The 22,693-nt window shown below is 37.1% G+C and overlaps 1 protein-coding gene across 2 annotated transcripts; it reads left to right on the forward strand.

Annotated features, from left to right (window-relative positions):
- Positions 1 to 728: 728 nt before the first annotated feature.
- On the forward strand, positions 729 to 7,136 carry stx19 (syntaxin 19). Of its 2 annotated transcripts, XM_063498600.1 has the most exons (6): positions 729 to 932; positions 3,206 to 3,363; positions 4,049 to 4,345; positions 4,465 to 4,701; positions 5,031 to 5,243; positions 6,090 to 7,136. In XM_063498600.1, the coding sequence occupies exons 3-6, from the start codon at positions 4,124 to 4,126 to the stop codon at positions 6,324 to 6,326; spliced, it is 909 nt and encodes a 302-aa protein (XP_063354670.1). In that variant the 5' UTR covers positions 729 to 932; positions 3,206 to 3,363; positions 4,049 to 4,123; the 3' UTR covers positions 6,327 to 7,136. The 2 variants fall into 2 exon arrangements, with proteins under 2 accessions (XP_063354670.1, XP_063354671.1); XM_063498601.1 differs by lacking the exon at positions 3,206 to 3,363.
- The last annotated feature ends 15,557 nt before the right edge of the window (positions 7,137 to 22,693 follow it).

A 22,693-nucleotide genomic window follows, 5' to 3' on the forward strand; every position in this document is an offset into this window, starting at 1 on the left:
GTGAGTCAGTATATCTCATTATTTCTGTTCCTTCTCGCACATATATAGTTTCCCCATCATTGCTTGACTACCAATCTGAATTCTGAAAAATAGTTGCCACAGTTCTTGAAAAAAGACAGTAATTATGCAACCAGCATCCAAAGTTTCATCTCAAAAAGAGTGAACTCTTGTCCCCACTGAAGTCTTCTCTCATCCTCAAAACTTCTCTCCCCTCTCTTTCTCTGACAGCGCAGATCAAACAGCTTTGCACAGCGTGTTATGCTGCATAGCACAAAGTGACTGTGTCCCTTCTTGTGTTGAAAAGGCTCCTAGGTTTCAGGGAGCTTGTCAGTAGAAATCTGTCAAAAGTACTCAGCTGGGTCTGTTGGCCTAATACCCAAAGACCATGAGGGCTTACCCCAGGAATCTGGACACTTCACAAAGAAATTAACTTAGCAAATCAAAAGCTCAACGCCCTAGCTGACACCCTAACCACAGTCCCCTTTGTTTGGTTTTAGCAGTGTACACAATACACTTCTGTTTGCTCTGCTCTATTTTCCTGCCCAGGAGTAAGCCTGAGGGTAGGGTTTGTGTGTTCTCTGTACTCACCATCCTGTCTCTCCCTCTTCACTTGTTTCTGTATGTAAGCAAAAAAGCCTCCAGTCTGCGTTCCTATTGGCTTTACCCAGGACTTTCTCTAAAGAAGGGGAGGTCCTTGAAGCCAACTCAACCACACTTCCTCAAAACTTTCCTGTGAAGGTTTGCGAGTGTAACTGTCTTGATAAAGAGCTAGTGGCATAACTGTTGCAGTGTCGTTCTGATGACCATCCGGTAAATGTAAGGAGATCTAAAGGTGATCTGATATCATCAAAGACTGTTTGTCTTGGACTACATTCCTGGTGTGAATGGTAATCCTACCAGGCAGCCTATGATGGAAAACTAACAACGTTAAGGTAAAATACATATTTCAGATCAAACGATTGTTATAGCCTCAGAACTTTGTTTCTAGAAACATAGTATGATTTGTATTTTAAGGGCAAGAAAACGAGACTAAGAGAAAAAGAAGCTGAATGTCTGTGTATGTTCAGTGTTTTTATTTATTAATAGCAAGCACAACTCCAGCTAAAGAAAGAGAAAAAGTTGGACCAACTACTTTATCTGTTACATTTTAAATGAATTCTTTCAAGACCAGCTTACAACATACAATTGTCTGACCTAGGAAAAATAGGCTACAACAATTGAGAGCTCCTCCTTCTCTACCTGCATTGAAATGGGAGAATGTCATCAGAAACACAGGAGAGGGAGGAGATGGATGGGTGGAAGGAAAATATTTGCTTCTTTCACAGACCAAAAATGTTTTCACAGAGTAAGACTGAACTCCTTGAATTAAGCTCTATTCTGTTCCAGGTTTTTAGGCTAAACACAGGAGAATGTGCTCTCAAATCCTTTGAGCAATTTTTTTTAATCGGCTCTTCCATGCGGAGCAGGTAGGGAGAGCAAGAAAGAAAAAGAGAGAGGGAAAGAGTTCACCTCAAACTATACTTGTACATTCTTTGAACTCCTGTGAAGTTTTTATAAGTTACAATGCACCCTCACACTCACACACACATAGGATCTTTCCTGTTTGAAATCTGTCCAGAAGTGGGATACTCTGTGATTTGAAACGCTCCATTTCCCCCCCCCCCATACAATCATGTGCTTGCAAAAGATTATTTTACTGCCTCTAAAACTCAAATCCCTGTGTTGGCTAAAGCATTTTAAAAATGTTGGTATGACCATTTTAATGGACAGAAATGTGCAGTTGAGTGCACTTCATTGGTCAAAAGCATGTAGAAAATCTAAGTCAGTATCTCATGACTTCAATATATATACAGGAAACCAAAAAAACTTAAAGTTAAATGCTTCCTTTAGCAATGTTTCTTGAGATATCGTTTTAATAAACTTCCAACTAAATAATCAGATGTTTATCCAAGTGACGTTATCAGTTCTCTGAATTATTTAGAATGCGACAACCTGGCGACAACCTTCTCCGTCTTCTGTTTTTGTTGTGTGTAGAGTTAAACACAAACAAGTCAGTTCCCATGGGAAAATGAGCTCAAGTCTGTTTGACTGATTCCACAGATAAACTTTCTCCCTGTTTTTCTTTCTTGTTTTAAATGCTCTGTACTAAGCAGAATCCCAATATGACTCATCATTTATGCTCATCAGAACAAATAAAGTTATTACATACATACAGAGTCAACTGCAAGATTACAAGCTTGACCAACAAGTATTTTGTAAATAAACTAAGGGAGGGATCTAGGTGGTTAGTGACAGCCTTTGTATGAAACCTTGAGGCTTTACATAATATGTAGCCAGTCATATCTATATATATTATATATATAGATATATATATATATATATATATATATATATATATATATACATATATATATGCTCTGTCATAGGAATCTAAGGGTATCATAGCTGTTTTTCCCTCTTCTGGACAGAGACCTGGACTCTTCTAGTGCCAGTCTTCCTGTTTTAGGGTTACAGCTCCTAATGCTCCTTTTACCATTGCTTTTACCAAGTCCCTGGTACTTCTCTGTTTTCTTGTTCTTCATCTTCTTTCTGATGTTATCCGCTGGGATTGCTGGATCGATTAAACCACCACTACGTCTAGTTGGTTGGTCAGCAGCTGTTTGTCTGGAACTTCAAGTCCCACAGGATCTTAGCCCTGTTGTTCTCAACCACCTTTGGTGCTGTCTCCCATGGGGACTTCTAGTCCATATGTTGCACAGATGTTGCTAAACACTGTCTCAACCACTTGATTGTCCTTCTCAGTGTACACTGTCCCAACTTGCATCTTACATCCTGCTAATATGTGTTGGACAGTTGCATAGTCTTCAACTCGGGTTTTGTCATCTGTGGTAGACTCCTGCCTCTATGGATCTGGTGCTTAGGGCTTGTTCTTATGCTGCCATGATTAGAGTGTCTTAGTTGTCCTTTAGGCTGGCCTTTTCTAGCCACTAGTAGAATTTCTTGATGTCAGCCACTTTCTATGTTGAGAGCATATCCTATGCAGGGGCTTGGTTGTTCATGATAGTTCCTCCTCCTGTTCCTTGTTGCCATAGCCATCCTTGGAGTAGCTCATCTTGGGGACTGTCTTCCTGAGTTAACTGTGGATGCTTGAATTGTGGCTCTGAACCTCACTAATTCTTGCCTTCTCTCTTCCCATTGCACTTAGAGCTTCAGGCCATTGGACATTGGGTGTAGAATTCCATGCATTTTGAGAAGCCTCACACTTTTCCAATCTGAATGACGCCCCAATGCCCTTGCAGTAGATCCTGCAAGCTAATCGGTTTGTTCACTCCTGGCATACAGCTAGATGTCATCATATCGGAGGTGAGTGAGGGTCAATCCACTCCTGAATCTATGTCCATATTCACTTTTAGTGATGAGCTGGGTTGAGGCTTACACAGAACAAAAGCTAAGACAGCACAGCCATCTTACAGCAACCTTTTTTGTGCTGCCACGTATTCATGGAGTGGTCTTAGTGTCTTCAGACAGTAGGCTTGGATCATATAAGGGCCTAGTGCTGTCTAGCCTTTCACTGTGGATACTCATTGAATGTTCAGAGCACCAGTTATGGATTTGTTATAGTACAACTTAAAAAGAAAATATTTTTTAAATATGAAAAAATATAAAATATTATTGTATTTCATATTTTAAAATCATCTAGTATTGAGAGTAGTAAAAAGAGCTCATTGCCCGTGACCCTATTGTCTCAGCTGTTTCCCTTTAGAATAATTGATAGAATACTCAGACCTCTTGATTTAGTGTCATTCTTAAAATTTAGAAACAATCCAAACATGAACTCTAAAAAATATCCATATTAGAACTACAAAATGTTATTGCGTAGTTTTGATGAAAACAAGGAATAGGGACATAGTCATAGACACCCTTTTTTCAACTGATTGACACATTCTAGCTTTACTATCGGTATTTCATACTTTTGTACTGTATTTTTTGTTATTATTTACTACAGTGTGTCAAAATGAATAATTTTTCTTTTACTTATTCTGTTCAGGATTTTCTCATCAGCACTGGCAAGATCTTTACATACTGTAATAACTTATAACTGTGAGAAGAGTCCTTTTTCATAATGAGAGACAGATTGGTGGAGTTGCAGCAGAAGGCTCGAGAGTTATCTGCAGTTGCAACTGAGAATACCAATGCTTTCTCAGTGGAGGATGATGATGATGACTCTGTGGCGCTTGGGGTCATAAAGCCACAAGCTGTGGTGTTTGAGGAGGAGCCAGTCATTCAGGACTTTCTGTCAGAGGTTGAGCATATACAAGATGACGTTGCAGTGCTGGAAACAGAGGTAAAAATGACTAAACTAGACTTGCATTTAGCATTTGTTTATTTATTTATTACATGATATTTGCAGGATATTACTTACTATGTTATTAACGTGTGTTTCCAAATCTTACCTACAAACAGGTCCTTAAGTTCACTCAACAGCAAAAGACCATGGTGGCAACCATGCGTCGTTTTAGTGTGATGAAAAAAGAGAGCAGCATAACACGAGACATAAAGCTCAGGGCCGAAAGCCTCCACCGTCGTTTAGACAACCTTTCAAAACAGGTCCAAAAAACTATGGAGCAGCAGGGACCTACTGCTGCTTTAACGAGAATACAAAGCTCCCAACATGCAGCACTACTCCGCCGTTTCCAGCAGGTCTGGAGTACAATCTTTCTATTTTTTTTTCTTTTTGATATCTGACTCTTTTGCTCTTTTCTTTCTTTCTTTCTTTCTTTCTTTCTTTCTTTCTTTCTTTGGTAGATTAGTTTGAAAAGAGTTAAAGTTTCACACACACACACATGTATATATATATATATATATATATATATATATATATATATATATATATATATATATATAGACTGTCAGTGCACCAAAGACCATGTTTATGTTTTCTACTGATGATAAAAAACATGGGACTAAAACGCCTCTCATTCTTCATACACTGTCTGCCACTTGCTTCTTTTGGCTGTAATTATTTTCAGGTAATGCGAGAGTATAATGAAGGCCTGCTGACCAAGCAAGAGCGCTGTAAGCACTTCATTATCCGGCAGCTGGAGGTATTAGAAAAACCTGTAACAGAGGAGGAGGTGGATGAGATGGTGGCCACTGGAAATTGGGAGGTCTTCAATGAGAACTTGCTGAATGATGTCAGAATCACGCGGACACAATTATCTGAGATCGAACAGCGACACAAGGTAAGGGAAGCACAAGCAACTCACTGGACCAACACAAAGGTAACAATAGATTCTTGGGGGCACCTAAAATAACCAGCCATTCATGGCAAATAAACTAATTCAGTGCTTTTTATTTGATAGAAATTTGCTCCTTGCTATAGTTAGATATCCAGTCCGTTCATACTGTGAATGTGAGAATCTTTAATAACAAAAATTAACAAGAGCGGTTTGAGAATGCATATGAGATAATATATCAATATTCAGCAATGCTAAACAATCCTTTAAAAAGCTCTTGGATCTAGATCTGGATCAACTGTAAAAGCTAATAGCATTGAATCTGGCTCAAACCCAGGTGAAATTTTCATGCAAATTCATTCGCTTTTTGATTAGCCCTGCTAATAAACAGTCAAACCTAAACAATCACATATCCTCTTTAAGGGAGGTAATAAAAAAGTGCCATTTTAGCATGTTTTATAAATACACTACATCAACTGACACAAACGGGTAAAGGAGCAGAAAAAGTTTGTACTGGTTGTTATTCTAGACATTTATCAGAGATTCGTGTAGACCTGGGACACCAGGTGAATAAAATTGACTCCTTGAGAATAGAAAGAAGTAGTCCTCTCTGTCCTAACAAACACCTTTACAGCCAGTGTTGAATACAAAGAGATGTGTTAGTGAAACAGGACATTAATCACTAAGTATATAAAAGTCATGAGAATGTTGAGCATTTTCCCATGCTCAGGTCATGTTCTTCCTCAGCCTGCTTCTTCATTGCATCTTAAATCTTCTGGTCCTTTCTCCCATCATCTGACTAATGTCTCTCTTACCTGCAGTATTAATCCCACTATCCTTCTCCACCAACAGGAGTTGTTGAGCCTGGAGAACAATATGAAGGAGCTTCGGGACCTCTTCATGGACATTTTCATGCTGGTGGAGGAACAGGGGGTCTTTATTGAACACATCCAGACCAATGTAGAGATGACGCAGGATTATGTGGTTGCATCTAATGAGAAGTTTAAGGCAGCTGCCAGGTATAAGAAGAGCAACCCAATTCGACAGCTTTGCTGTTGCTGCTGCCCTCCATGGAGATGCTGCTTGTAATACATAGAATAATTTGAATCATAGTTTATTGGAAAACTGATTTTACTTCATTTTACCTGTTGGAAGTAAGTAACACTGGCTTTCAGTACCACTAAAGTGACGGGAAAGGTACTGAACTTTTGGCTGTTGAACAGAGCAACAGTGAAGACAGATTCAACAGAGCATAGAAACCAATTAGGGGGAATGGGTCAGAATTGGTATGGGAGGCACCTATTTCATTCAAGAGGGTGTGAAGCGGCTGCTATTAGAAGAGACAGTTCAGTGAGTGCTACTCACCAACACTGTTGCTTACTGGAGACCTTCACTGTCATCTGACAGAGGTCACAAACAAGGGGAGGCCGCTGACTTTGCTACATCAGCAAGACTGATATGTCACCGCTTTTCTTTTTTTTTTTCTTTTGTCCTGCTACACGAACTCTTGATAATGACTTGTGGCTTGTTTTTAATACATTATCTGCACTTTAAAATGTCTTTCCTTTTCTTTTAAGCACAAACAAAAATTTACTTTAAGAGTGGTATTGAGCCATTAGATATTCATTCCAGTCTTGGTCCACATGCTGATGGAAAAAAGTTGTTTTACAATTAGTCTCATTTGCATTTCAAAGTAAGATCATTTTCAGTGAAAAAAAAAGTAATTAATTTATGCAGTTTCACATAGACGTATTCAAATAAAACTTTGAATAATGAGGCTCGATCAAAATATTTCTGCCATAATCACAAAACTGCAGGAAATCATCGAAGCCATTTGTGTAAAAATAAGAGCGAAAATTACATTTGAGGAAATTCATTAAATTCTTTATATGTTTTGCATTTTGAGTGTTATCAAGTCTTTTGGAACCGTTTCATTGTTCAGATGAATATTTGGCACCCATATGCATCATTATTAACCAGACTAATACACTACACAAAAGGGAACTGGTTTCAGAAAAGGAACCAAAGTATTACTGGGAATATGTTGACTGAAAAATAGAACCAGCAGACTCACACATGATGATAAGTAATGATCTTCTTTCCCCCATTTACTTAAGTTAACTGTATAATATTAACTAACAATCCCTGCTCATGACAAAGCCAAAAATAAGTGCTGCATTATTTCATTAATTAACTGCTGACCTTCCTCACTGGAACAGCTGAAACTCCTCTATTTGTCTGCAGTGCCAGTGATGTTCCTCAGTGAGTCATTGACCCGTGTTCTCGGGTATCCGGGACAAAATACAGGTGGACTAGGTGTGTCAGAGCTAGCCTGGATAATCTGGTTTGTCTACTATGCCAGGATAGTTTCCACATAACAATCCCGCATTCCTGTAGGGAACACTGTGTGTACACATAGCAGTTCACTTCAAACGCATGGTAAGATGACATGCCTTGGTCAAATAGTCTTCTGCTTAACTATATATATATATATATATATATATATATGTTTATGTAGTGTTTAACTATAATATACATATAGTTAAACACTACAAGTATATTATAATTTTAACTCTAGCTGTAAATGAAGAATAAAATTTGATCAAGAAAATCTTAAAAAGTTACAATAATGACCTTTAAAAATTGTTTAGTAAATTACACATCTTTTTTACAACTTTTTAATGTAAAAAGATGTGTAATTTACTTGTATTATACTGTTCCCTTAGATTTAGAAGGAGAACAGGGTGCGACATGTTTGATGGCTTCTTCTATCTGACTGAAAAAGTATTTTCCTTAATCTAATCTTGCGTGTTGTACATCAGTCTTTCCAATATTAAAAAGACATCTTGAAACCAAGACATTAATGCATGAAATATTTAAATTTAATCGTGTATATCAAATAACAATACACGACAGTGCATAGTTTATCCTTTTACACTGACATAGTGAGAAAAAATGAGACACTGCTGCAAATTGCAGGGTTACTGAACAGCAACAATGCCATCCAGTGTTCACTAAGATAATTACCAGTTTTTTAAAAAGTTATTACTTAATATGACAGGGCATGATGATGACATGACTATGTAGTTATGAAAGTGCTGGAACAGAAAATAAACAGCAGACAGTTTTCTCCTAAAAGTGCAGAGATTTATTTTATAGATACTGGTGTGGGACTAGTAACACAAATATTACTCAGATTAGATGAACAGTGCAAGGCAGTATCAAGATTCAGCTCAAACCATGATAAATACAAACAGTTGTCAGCAAAGCCTAGGAATAAAACACCTTTTTTTCTTGCATTGGTTCTATAACCAAACTGCAGAAGAATTGTGTTTTTGTGGTCTAAGTAAAAACTGTTCAATTAAAATGCAGATGTAAAATATCTGTGAGATATTTGCCATGACAAATGGAATAACCCCCTTTTGACTCTAAGTTAAATGAATGTATTCACACAGCATCAGTGATTGTGAAACTTAAACTTTACTATTGTGAAACTTATATCTTATACTACTCTATTACTCTAGTAGCCCATGACAACAGCAGGCTGCTTGAGAGCAGTTATCAGTTCATAAAGCTAGGGACATCCATTCAGACACACCAGCTTTTACCCAGAAGTCTGTTGCTTTTTCTCCCTCCTAGCAATCACTTGTTTCACATTCAAAAGGTTTCACTCTGTGGGAGCGGCTCTGTACAGCAAATATGTTCAGATGTTGAGAAGTTCCACTGTGGATTTATCTTGTTTACCCCCAACACTCAAGCCCTTATCCAATATTTCATCTGAAACCCTCTAGCCTGGAGCCAATGTAAAGTTTGTTCCTTTTAGCCAAATCAGATTTTCTTAGACAGTCAGTTTGTTTGGACCTGCTCCACCAGGCCTGCTCATACAGCTGTTATGAGAAGTCTGGACCTAAAAGCAACATGTCCCTACTATCCACTTGTCCAAAGAAGGACACGTTTTTCACTAGTACAGTATAACATATGAAGCAGCATTTTTGGTTCCTAACCTCTTAAAGGTTGTTTTTTTTTAAGGTTGTGTTTTTATGAAGTTGGGTTTTTTTTGTTTTGTTTTTTTTGTTATATTCAAATACCAGAAAATGCTGATGAAGGATAGGTAATACGTATGGTTTCTAATTTCATGCTCATGCAATTCTCAGTGTGGTACATTTGCATGCTACCAATTCATTACAGTACCACATATTCATTGTGAATAACTTTACTCAATTGCCCAACGGCCCATCAGTCATGTCTGATTTAACAATAATGTGAATAATGTTCGTGGGAATTTACAATGCAGATGACGGCTGACAGGGTTGCAGTGACGTCTATATGTGGTTATGTACTGTACATATTTCTTCTGTCTGCCCTGTCAGTCACAACATTGATCCCAAAGACTTTCTCCAAATGTCTGTAGAACATCAAAGCAGCCCTCCGGTGAGTAACACCAGCTGTGGTTATAGAGAGCTGACATTACTTTACTGCCTGGTTTTATCACACCCATCAAAATCTGAGCACGGAGATATCAGTGCCCTCAGAAACACATAAATCACAAAGAAACTGTACTGTCAGAGTGGCACCTCCTTTGGAAATGAGTATGGTTAATAATTTCATAGCAGTGCTGTTTGGTTTCTCTGATGAGAAGGCAATGTCCAGTTTCTGATAAATTTGAACTATTTCTTGACCATATTTTATACCTTTTATCCGTGATGAAAATGAAGTCAGCATTACTGTTGGTTTGAAACAGGGCTGCTTTTAGCCAGTTATCACGATGTACTTGGAAAAATAATAGGTGAGCAACTCGGAAGGTATGTGTTACCTTAGCCCAGAGAAAAGAGCCCATTTCTCAAGGTACAACTTTGCACAATGCCCCAAAAATGCACTAGTTAAACACTAATTCCCTCCATGCATTTCATTGTGTGATTTTTCGTAAGCAGTGTGTGAGCAGTCTGAGGCATCAGATTTAATTCTGTGCGGCAGATGGGTTCGGCTTCAGGGATCTTATGTTTCTTGACCGTAATGGGAAGTAGTGAGCAGTGAGCAACTTTGGAAACAGAGTGTATGGTTCATACCCAATCAGTTAAATGGTAATGGTGTTTCCTTTCCTGTTTTCTCTCTCTTTTTTAAACTTTTGATTGGGTGGGAAAGACACACAATGAGCCCCTGTCCATAGCTCTGTCCAAAGCTGTCGCCAGCCTAGGTTTGAAACAGGAAATGAACAATGCTTTGTTTGGCCACTGAGGTGCTCCAGTCTTCTTTAGTCTAATATTGTCTTTATACATGATTTGCCTCAATCATATTTATAACAAGAGTTGAGGGAAATAGCATAGTGTTCTCACAGAGATATTTTTAGGATAGGTCAGTCTTCATTAAAAAATGAAATTGAAATAGTTTGAAAGAACAAAATCTTAATATATAATTAAATTTTAAGGATGGGCTCCTGGTTTTCAGGTGACATTTCAGTTTTAGTTCTGGCCATCAACTTTTGATACACATCAAATATGATTAAAAAAAAACCCTGACAATATCCTAACTGAACCAAAGGAAAATAAAATCATTGGTGCTTTAAAGATTACAACCATTTGTAATAAGTATCAGACAGAGTAGTTATGATAGTAGTGAGGTACAAAGTAACAAAATCCAAGCAATGGTTTTGTTAATACAGATAGTATAAGAACAGTACTTTACAGGATTGAGATCAGTTATTTTTCAGCAAGATCTAGAGAGGATGTATAACAATTTATAGAAAATCAAACCTTCTGTCCATGATAATGATAAAAAGTTTTTTGTTGTCTAAGTAAAATCAAAGGGCTGTTCTTTCTAGATGCATTCTGTTTATGTTAGATATTTTACATTGACCTTATATTGACTGACATAATATCTATTCATTCAGAGTCAGTGGCTGCATGAATAGGTATTCAGACACTTTCCTTTCATACCGTGCTATCATTCCTAAAGAGTATAAGCAAGTCCATAATATAATGGATAAAGTGAATCATCTGCTCATGCAATGTCATAATTTGTCATTGTACATTAAAGACTTTTGAGTAGAAAAAACATTATTTCTTAAATTTATTGCTCTGGTAAATATTAGATATAATTGAGAGTGAGAATGTTGGAAGGCCAATAAGACATTAGCCTCTATGTACTTTGTAGCTTTGCATAATTTTTGTCACTTTTACACCTCTCAAAAGTTGTTTATGCTCTTCATTCCAACTTATTCTAATCTCTTATAATCATTTCTTAAGATGCAAAGGTAAGCTATGGTAGCCCAAGATTTATAAGCCAGCTAATGTCAAAAGTTTACTCTTATATATATTACCTAACATAAGATAAATGTCCCAACTTAAATCTTTTGTCACAGTGATATATGAGCTTCAGTAATAAGAGTTTTGAGAAGGTCAGAACTTGATTTCCTTCTGTGAGCCATCTGTGACGATCCTATGCAGATACAACACATCTGTGTGTATCTGCTGCAGTGGCTTAAAAGATATTTTCATCTTCTTGACAGGTGGGTGAATCGCCACATGTGAAACTTGTGTAAAACAAAGAGAAGCAAGTATAGTACGTGTCATATGGTATTGCTGTTATGGCCACTGTTCTTTGCAGTGATGGGAAAAGTAAACTGTAACTGTTAATCCACACTGGGATTCTGGCATTGTATCAGCTCCCCAATAAGAGTAATAATGTTTGAAATGGTCGTTGTATGAATGTTTATGCTTGGTTTGATCGTTGCGTATTTTCTGCTCCTCCAGAGATACTCAGCACGCTACACTCAGATTCCTTTGGCTTGGGTTCAATCAAGATTTTTCCTCCAGAATTTTCCTATTCCTCTTGACATATGGCGTTATGATATTGACAGATGTGTGTGATATGGGAAGACGCGAGAAAGCTTTCAGCAGGGGTGACGCATGTTCCAAGCCACAGCTGCAAGTTTGAAAAGAACCTGATGTCACACCGTCATTCAAATCAAGTGAATATAGTAAACTGTCAATCTGCGATGCACTTTTAATGAAAAAATTAAAACCTACACAGTCATCATTTATGAGCGGATCTAGCAAGATTCAGGCAATAAAAGTATTACTAACACAGCTGTTATTACATTATTTAATAATTATAACATAAAAAAACAGAATTAAAATTCATATAACTTAATTTAACTTTTTTTTAGATACAAATACATAAAAAGTAAGATATTCAAATTCCTTCTGTATTTAAACATGCAATCAGCACATAGCACAAGAACTGTGTAAACAGCATTTACAAACCTACACATATCTGTGGACAATAACACAAAAATCATAACATAACAAACTTATCCAAAAGCATGTAAAACGTTTAACGTTTGGTCCTAAGCCATTTTTTTCATGACTCTGCACAATTCTTAAATACATTTAATACAATACAAGCATGTGGTTGGTTCTATGTAGCTATTGAAACTTTGACACATCTTAATTTTTCAGGTCTTTAGTTGTATACCTCAGTATCATATATAATGATTCAAAGGCCTTCACAGGCTTAAAACAGACTAAGTCATAAAAACCATATGCCTTTTAGTCATATCTGCTGTCTTAAACTTAAACAAACAACAGAACAGACTTGTATATAGCTATCCACCTCGGTATAAAATGTTAACATTTAGCAAATATGATAAATTTCCCAATTCAGACTCTAATGGGTAAGTAGTACTTGTGACTTATTTTTAATTGCTTGTCACTTGATGACTTGGGTCAGAAGTTTGTATTCCAGTCTTATGTTCAGTGGAAATATTCTGGATTACTAGTGACTGACTTATTGAATGAGCTTTCTTGTTAGGCCCTTCATGAAATGGGAATTGACCAGCAGAGGGAGCCGAGATCCAAGAATTACCATACTTCAAATGCTTTGGTGTCTGTGACTTCCCAACAAAGTAATAAAACAATTCTCTTTTGGTGCGCACTGCAGTCGTGAAAAATTATCTGTTACTGGTCTTAAACAAGATAAAACCTGCATTTAGATGTATTGTAACTCCAACCTTTATAGCATCGCTTTTTATTCTGTGCTGTTGAATATTGATTCATGGCCTCAACAATGAAAGGTGAACAGAGGCAGGGGCAGTCAGGCCACAGCTGACACACACATGAGGATGGAGGAGAGGTGAAAATGAACTGAGACGTGGGTGAATAAAACATGTCTCTAAGGACTTTGCCTTGTTTCACTCCTCTGTGGGCTCCAAGAGAACTGTGAGCCTCCCTGATGGTAAATCCTCTCTGTAATAGGAGGGCAAATACATTTAGTCCCCTGGGCAAACACACACACAGTGTTAGACATGTACGTGCAACGTATTCACAGGCCGAGACACATCACTCGCAATATGTTGTACAGCTGTCCTTTTAGTGCTGTTAACCTTCACTTTTTGAAAGTAGCGTTATCTTTTGCAGCACTGCCTCTTATTAATCAAAATGATTGCAAGTGAAAATGTGCTATCGGTTCAGGGGCTAAATACACAGGACATTTGTCTGACCTTGTAAAAAAAAAAAAAATGCAGACAAGCTATTAAGACCTATTAACATGATGCTGTCGTGGTCCACTCCATTCTATGTAATAAGTAATACGATCTTGACTCCATGCTTTATTCTACCTTGTCATCAAACTCTGCAGAAAGTGATTAGATTTCTCCCTGAGCTTCATAATGTTATTTACTCTATTGGATAACAGTGTGGGGGAAATAGTTGTGTGGTCTACTGCAGAAGCAGTAAGTGCATTCAGCACAATTTCTGCTATCATAATCAAAACTGGAAAGTTGAGTCTAATCTCAAAGATAGACTGAAGTGCACTGCTGACATTAAGATAAACTGTAAACTGTGACCATGTGTGTATATAAAGACTGCAAACAATGCCAAATATACATGTTTTTAAGAAAAATAACAAATTAGTCTTTTCATTGTAACATTTAGATGGTTTAAACTACTTACAGTAGAATTTTAAGATACGTTTCAATTCTACCACCATTAAGTTGATAACTCAAGATAAATGAAAGCTATTTAGACTGTTAAAAAAATCTTTTTGCTCACTTAGATAAAAATGCAAAACACAGTTCCTCCAAAAAAGGAAGACTGATAAAGCACAGGAACTAAAGTTTGGGATTTCAGAGATTTCTTCTCTTGAACTGGGAACAGACAATATCTGCTTCTGCAGCATCTGGCATAACTGTTATAGCATAACTGATAAACATAAGCATTTAAATGAACAGTTTACATAGTCTGGAAATAGTCTTGAAAGCAGTGGTTTTGCACTCAGATGATGGGGGTATATGGCGAACACCCATTCACTGAGGCAAAATAAATATAAAATAAGCTGACACTGACTGACTTTTTACCACTAAAATTTGGTTCAGATTTTTCAAACTCCTAATTATTGATGTCTTCCTGACACTGGGGAATGTGAAGTTTAGTTTAGTTTTTTTGAAATTAATTAATTTTTTTTAGGCTCGTGATAGTGGGCACGGCAGTGTGAGTAGCATTTTTGCTGAAGGAATTCAGGGAAGTGTTTTCAATGTTCACCACAAGATAATGAAGTTTAAATATATCTGAAATGTGCACCTTAAATTAAGAGAGATGCATTAGCAACAGCTTAAAATCTCCAAGCAAAAATTGATTGCTATGATTATAATATCTCATTTTTTTGGTATTTCAGTGAAATAAGTACTACAGCTCCAGGAAGAAAGTTGAGCAGCCAACGCTCGTAAGCGTCTCTGGGTTATGGATTACAGTGGTTTCACCTCAGTTCAGAACTCACCTCCGGGACTTCATAAAGCTCCTGACTCTTGGCCAGACTCTCATTAGGCCCACACAGCCCTTTGCCCTCTATCCGACAGCACTTGGCAAGCGCTGTAGTAAATGGGAGTGAGTCAAATGTCTACATTTGTGAAGCCAAACCATATACATCACAGCTCAGTGACGAGGACATAAACACACGCATTAAGACACAGTCCTATGCGTGAGATGATTTACAGCAGTGAGGACAGCTTCTCTCTGAAACATCAGAATTCGGATGCATAATCTCCTTAAATTCTGCCAATTATTTATTTATCACCACTTCCTGTTAAGATAAAGACGCTCCAGAGAGCGTAGGATGTGTTCAATACAGTGAAAAGAGACAGTAAGAGTAAAGGACTATGTGCTTTATAGCTATTTTCTAATTACAGCAAATGTTTCTTTTGTAGTACAAGTAGATTATAATAGTTTTTCATGCTATTCTTTCTTTGTCAATTAAATCTAACCTCATTAATCCACACGATTTAAATCTGTGACCACCGTTTAACTAAAAATCTGAACCAAGTCATCAAGTTTTTGTTCAAGCATTTTGTGAATCGGAATCACTTACCACTGCAAAGTAAATACCACAGTACAGTACTGTGATCTGTTACATTGCACAGTACTATTGCATTTTATGCTGAATGAATTTATCTCTATAGACTTTGATATCATATCCCTTTAATTTCCTCAATTTATTTGAATTCATGCCTAAACTATTTCTCCTCCATGCTTGTCAAAACGGACATTGGTGACGAAGCAATGTCATTTACTTTCACTTTTCATAAGGCATTCCATTTTTCACTGTCTGTGAACAGCCTCTTGTGTCGGTTTAAATGGAGTGTATTTAGAGGAGATACTGGGCTTCACCCTGAAAATGACTGCTGACACTTTACAGACATTCACTAAACTCTGTGCCGGGAATGGAAGTGGAAAAAAAAAGACTAATAATGAATAAATTTTCCCTCATCCACGTAGCCAAGATATTCTATTTACAACCCATTTCTTTGGGTCTTTATATCCAGTTAATGAGATTTCAAATAAATGTAAAGTGAACTGCATTTAAATTGCTATTCAGTCTGGAAGCATGGCACTGGAAAGGGGAAGGATTCCGCCAGATGACAGAAGAGCTATTACCAGACCGCTGCGTTCGGTGAACAGAGCAGGTCTAGGAAAAGCAATAAATGGTAGGCACTGGTGAGGATTGTTTGAGGGCTTGAGACTTCTAATCTAGTGAAGGTGTCGAGAGGGAAAGAAAATAAATAGAGAAGTGAAAAGATGTTGATAATAGAGCAAATGAAGAACGGTTGTTGAGATGTACTAACAACTAACTTGAGTGTTTTAATTAATCTTCCACATAAAATTACATCATCTTATTTTTGTCGTCACACACTAAGGTTAATTATGGAGTTCCACAGGGTTCCGTGTTAGGACCAATTCTGTTTACATTATACATGCTTCCTTTAGGCAAGTATCATTAGAAGGCATACAATACATTTTAACTGCTATGCAGATGACACCCAATTTTATCTATCCATGAAGCCACACCAATTAGTTGGAGGAATGTCTTAAAGGAAAACATGCACGAATGTCTTAAAGACTCAAATTTTCTGCTTCTAAATTCAGATGAAACTGAGGTTATTGTATTTGGCCCTAAAAATGTGGTTTCTAGCCATATGCACAATCTGGATGGGATTATGCTAGCCTCCATTAACACTGTCAGGAATCTTGGAGTCCTTTTTGACCAGGATATGTCATTCGATGGGTATATCAAACAAATATGTAGGACTGCTTTCTTCCATTTGTGCAATATCTCCAAAATTAGAAACATCCTGTTTCACAGTGATGCTGAAAGACCATGCATTGATAACTTCTAGGCTAGACAACTGTAATTCGTTATTATCGGGATGTCCTAAAAACTCAGTGAAAAGCTTTCAGTTGATCCAAAATGCAAATTAGTATTTTTTGTACTAGTATTTGTATTATAGTAGGGTCTTTACCTTACAATATAAAGTGCCTTGAGACAATTGTTGTCATGAGTTGGTGCTTTTTAAATAAAACTGACTTGAATTGAATTGGACATTTTTAAAAAAAAGCACACTTTGTAATGTGTGATACATAAACTAAATGATGTGAAAATAATTTTCACAGAGGTCATAAATTATTATTAAATCACTATTTTGGTTGACATTTACATTTCCAAATGATTTGTGTGTGTGTGTGTGTGTGTGTGTGTGTGTAGGTTTGTTTGCTGACAACAACTTGGGAATCCTCTGCGATATGAGGACACACCCACATCTGCTCCATACCAGTGTCATGGAGGATGTTAAGGCTCTGAGTCAGTTTCGTGGCATCTGACACCCACACAGGAAAAGCAGGAAACTTACTGCAGGACAGACTGCCTCAGTGATGATTGACTCTACATCCTGCATCCCTGTTTTATGAGTTATATTTGAGAAGAGTAAAGTTATTCACATAAATAAAGTTGTTCTTGTTTTTGTTTTTTTTCGACTGATCACTGCAGTCATACTACACTTGGAAAGAGAAAGAGAGAATATGGAACTTGTTTAGTTACACATTCAGCAGAACACAGTTATCCAGCTTAAGCTGTATTATATATAACCATGAGTGTTAGTTCCATAACCAATTAGAGATCAACCCCCCTACCACCCAAACTCATTTGTTGTTTGCATTTTCAATTTCTCCTATTAGTTGGACATTGTAAGAATAAAAAGTAATAATCACCTTTGAACAGAAAGTGTTTTTAAAAAGGTGTGCTCATGAGGACAATGGGTTTATCTTGCAGCACAACACAAAGCTGCCATATTTTATTAAATTTTAAAACACTTAAAAAGCAGAATGAAGGTGCAGAAAAGCCTAAATCAGACAAATCATACATGACATTTTCAAAGAATGCAAACTTTCTTATTACAAGTTGCCAAATCTGCCAGAAATAGGCAGATTAATCAGTCATTGCTCTCTCTCTCTCTCTCTCTCTCTGGAATTGCTGCACAGAGGATGTAACATCTATAATAAGCACTGAGGTTTGTGTCCTTGTCAGGATTAAGCCATCCTCAGCCTCCAGGTTAGGAAAAGTGGAACAGAAGATATTCAGATACATCTCTCCACAGCTGCTGATGAATTCTACAAAAATAAGAAACAGTTAGTTAAAAACACTTTCAGGTGAATTTCACCACTGACTTATCAGTGATATCCATTTATTCAAAAAATACTGATAGGTGGATAACTGGAATATATAGTTTATAATTTCAGCAGTGTAATCTATAAAATGGAACTATCTATGCTAGATGTGGTGTGATGTGCTTGTGTGATTTTTAACAGGATCCTATAGAACTTTACAGTAGTCATGCTACTTTACCAAACTTTTGATGGCAAGATGCGCAGTTCCTGCTTTAAATCCAGTCATTCATTAGATTCAGATAGCTGAACAATCAGATTTTTAAGAGGCCAGAAATGTGTATACTCGCGTATTAAAATAAATTAACTTTAATCAATAATGCGATCTCCAGTCTTAGCAGGGCTCGCAGTAATATAAGGAATGAGAGAACTGACAGCTATTATTTTAGTAACCCTGTATGAGTTCTTTTGACTTTAAGTATCAGAAAGTAATGTGGTAACATATGGACTGATGTGTTTACAGACATCATTTTAATCACAAGTTTAAAGGTTGTAGGCTGCGGCCATTGCTCTAACACTGTGTATAAATGTAACAGGGCTCAGTGCTGGTTCTTACAGTTTGAGCTGCTTCAAGCTTCATTTGTTAAGCGCACATTAGCTTACAAAAAAACGGTAGCTAGCTTGTACAGTTGGGATGTAAAATTTTCATAAACTAAGATGATCTTTAAAAAATAGCTACATGCGGTGATCCTAGCATTAGCCATGTTAGGAATTTACCTTCAACAGGTGGTCAGGCTGGCACACTCTGAGGTTCAGCTCAGCATTTCACTGCAGAGCCCCTTCATTCTTCATATATCCGTGATGGGCACAGTGCAAATAGAGATTGAAAATGTGACGTCATTGAGGGGTAAAACCGCAAAGGATTGTGGGAACCCAAGGCAAGAGGTACTAGCGCACGCAGGCTTTCAATTGAAATAAGTTACACAGCGATAAAAAGAAACAAAAAATGGCAAGAAGCTGTTGCATTGTTAATTGCAATAGCCGGTCGCATGACAGTCTCGGGAAGCCGACGGGTAAAGAGATCGGTTGTTATCGGATTACGTCGTTAAGGAGAAATTGTTCAAGCCATGTTTCCGAAGTAAAAAGAGGCGACGGATGGCCTGGATTGCAGCCATTCAAAGACCAAATATAACGTCCAGAACACTCCAGCTCACAGGTTAGTCTGCTCCAAGCATTCCCACAAAGGTCAGTGTTTTGTAGGAGTTAATACGTCATTTTTCATATTTAATTAGTGACGTAGGTTACAAGCAAGTCTGGTGCTAAACAGAAATTGTCGCGCTATGCTCCTTTGTTTATTGTGCATAAATAGTGAATTGTCCTGACACAATATTGCGTTTATTACCACGGTACATTGACAAAAACATATACTTTTATTCACAGGGTAAAACAGTTGTTTTGTATCACTAATTGTCCAGTGCGATTACAGCATACAATATTATTGTCACTGCTACATTTCTGTGATGCGTACCTGAAGTCATTTCCACTACTAATTAATTACTGTTGAGCTCAAAGGTTATATTAATAAACGGTGAATGAGTGTGTATTTATGAGGACGATTTGTGAGACTGGTAAACTTATGATACGTATGATGGTCTTTCGTTCTACACGGTGCATTTCAAGGTCCTGCACCCATCTGTCAGTAAACTGTACCTGGGCTTGTTGCAGTGACCTGAAGTTAAACTTCATGAGTGTATGCACTCACTCCAAGAACCATATAATTATAAATATGATCGTGGTGAAAGTGGGCAGCACACTAACGTCTTTTGTCTACTCTGTGTGCTCGTAAGGGTCTGACCCTTTCACTCCTTTGATTTTTTTCCTCGTATCTTTTCTTTGCCTTTTCGTCGAGTCTGTCTTTGTACGGACCGCCGTTGTTCTCCTTCGTTTTGTACAATCCTTTTTTGTGTGGCAAAGAAAAACCAAGAAGGTATTGGAACCGGAGAATGAACGTTTTGCGGTGCTTCAAATGCTTGCATTTGATGCGGTACTTGGATTGTTTTGCCTTGGGTTACCGGCATGCAATGCGCGAAAGTCACGTGGTCTGTCAATCTCTATACCGAGGCTGAATGACCTTTGTACAAGCACAAACAGCACTGTAGAAAAATCCAAGGGGCCAGTCTGTATCTGTCTAACCAATTAGAGAGCTCCTTACATCACACTGCGTGGCTAATTTGCATTGCTTGGAGAGTTTGGAAATGAGCTAGCTAATCCAATAGTTGATTCCAAAGTTCATCCATTTGCTAATATAATAGCTAATCCGTGAGCTAACAGGAAAGAGAAATGTAGTGAGGAAATGGATTTTCAAATGAGAAGTAAAATCACCATTTTAAATGTCAGAAATAAGTCTTTGATTTTTGAATCCATTTACTTATTTCTCTATTTGAAATTGTATTTTAAAAATATTTTGAAAATCTGTTTTTGAAATGAGGTTTTTATTGAGAGTTGAATTCTTTTTTGTAAAATGAAATTTTTTAAACAATTTTTAGATAGATTAATAATTCATTTTGAAACATCGATTTATACAAAGTGTTTTTTGGTTAAATTATTAGATAATAAATTACTTTAGTAATGTTCAAATAAATAAATTACCTTTCACGCATAGTGGTCACTACAGTGGACAGCTATTCAAATGCTGTTTTCTTGTATTTGTGTCAGTATTGATGGTATACTTGCACAAAAACCTCTACATTGGACACTGATGTGTCACTCCATACACATCAGTTGTCCACCTAAATGCTTGTCCACCAAAGTGGACATGTAAAAAACTCTTTGAAAAGTACATGTTTAAAAAATGGAGTTCAAAAATCTTTTTTTCATGCCTAAAGATGAGTAAAAGTACTTACAAAAAATTCCTGATTGAGTTTGTCTTAATTCATGCATGAAGGGGTCAAAGTAGAAATTCAAAAATTTACCAATTTACAATTGTATATTGTATTGCACCATTAATTATTTAAGTTATGTCAATTCGTGTGACTCTTCTTGTCCTCCATGAAACATAAGGATCCTACATAAGGATCCTACGCACTTTGACAAGCTAAAAATACTTTTTTTTTTTACTTTATTGTTTTGAGGAATAATTTGTGTCTGGTATGTTTTTTCATTTAAATGTTGTATATATTTACATGATGAAGAGAAAAAAAACATACACACACCACCACCACACATATTTTATCAACTACATAAAGTGCCACTGCCACAGTGGTTACATTGACAATCAAATATATTGTCAAATATCTTGTATTTTCTCATGAAGTAAGTTATAGCTGATCTGGGAGTACTCTGTCATTCCCAATGTACTTATTTTCCTCCCTTTCCAGTTTCTTTGGCTCAGACTCCTCCAAGTCCCTACTCACAGGTTCCACTGATTCCGGATGAAACCAATACCTATGGATTCCATTCCATACAAGAAAATGTATGGAGATATCAACGCAAGACATGAAAATGACACAGCTGCAACAGTCATGCTTCTAAAATTTCCTGTCTGGACAGCACTCATAAATACTCTTTGGACATTTTGACTTTTGGACAGATGGTTTTCTAATGCTGCAACATTCTTCAGATAATAGTTTTAAGGGATTTTGGAGTCAATGTTGCTTTTCTTCACAGTTGACATCAAGAACTAGGTAGTGGTCTAATCCATCTTGTCAGGAGTCCAACGGTGCCCCTCACTGTGGGATTCCTGCTCAAATACTCAAATTGGACATTTATCATAACTGCTGCTGTTTGTACTCATTTTGACCTAGATTTTGACTTCAACAGTATTTTCTAATGGCTTTTGTATATACTTAATTTGGTACAAAGTTGCTAAATTAGATATGGAATGTGGATCCCTTTTCTTTACAAATAATTGATACGGGTCTCTTTAAACCGTGTAGGATCACAATCTTTCTCTAACCTCAGTGTACAGACTTCTAATTGCAGATGTGGTTTTCACACTGTGACATTAATGCTTTTATTATCTGTTCAATTGCAAGCTTTTGAAAGAGACATGTGCATGCCACTGACCCGAGCTTGACTTGACTTGACTTAACGTAGAATGTGATCAAAGAGAAAAAATAAGAAAGTTTTAAACAGAGAAGTTAACATCAGACACCACCCCTCGTTCTTTCAAATTTTTAATATTGCAGTTTTGTTCTGTTCTTTTCACGCGCTTTCTGTCCTCTCCTCTCTTCCTGCCTCATGGGTTTTCCTGACAGCTGTTTTCCCTGACATGTGTTTGCTAACAACAGGCTGGTGAACAGTGATCACTCAATCCTCCTCTGTCCAAATATTTCAGACTGTTTCCATATCAGACCCGAATCATTGGAAACTCCACAGCATCTCTTATTCATGGTGACCATAAATTATTCTCCCTGATATGAGCTCCAGTCACGTAAGGAAAAACTGGAGACTGTGGCACACTTTGACAGAGAGCGAGTGACAAACAGAAATGAAAAGAGAGAAGAAGATAGACAGCTCATGCTGAAAAAC

Source organism: Pelmatolapia mariae, linkage group LG16_19, assembly GCF_036321145.2.
Source record: "Pelmatolapia mariae isolate MD_Pm_ZW linkage group LG16_19, Pm_UMD_F_2, whole genome shotgun sequence".
In the NCBI taxonomy this organism is placed as follows: domain Eukaryota; kingdom Metazoa; phylum Chordata; class Actinopteri; order Cichliformes; family Cichlidae; genus Pelmatolapia; species Pelmatolapia mariae.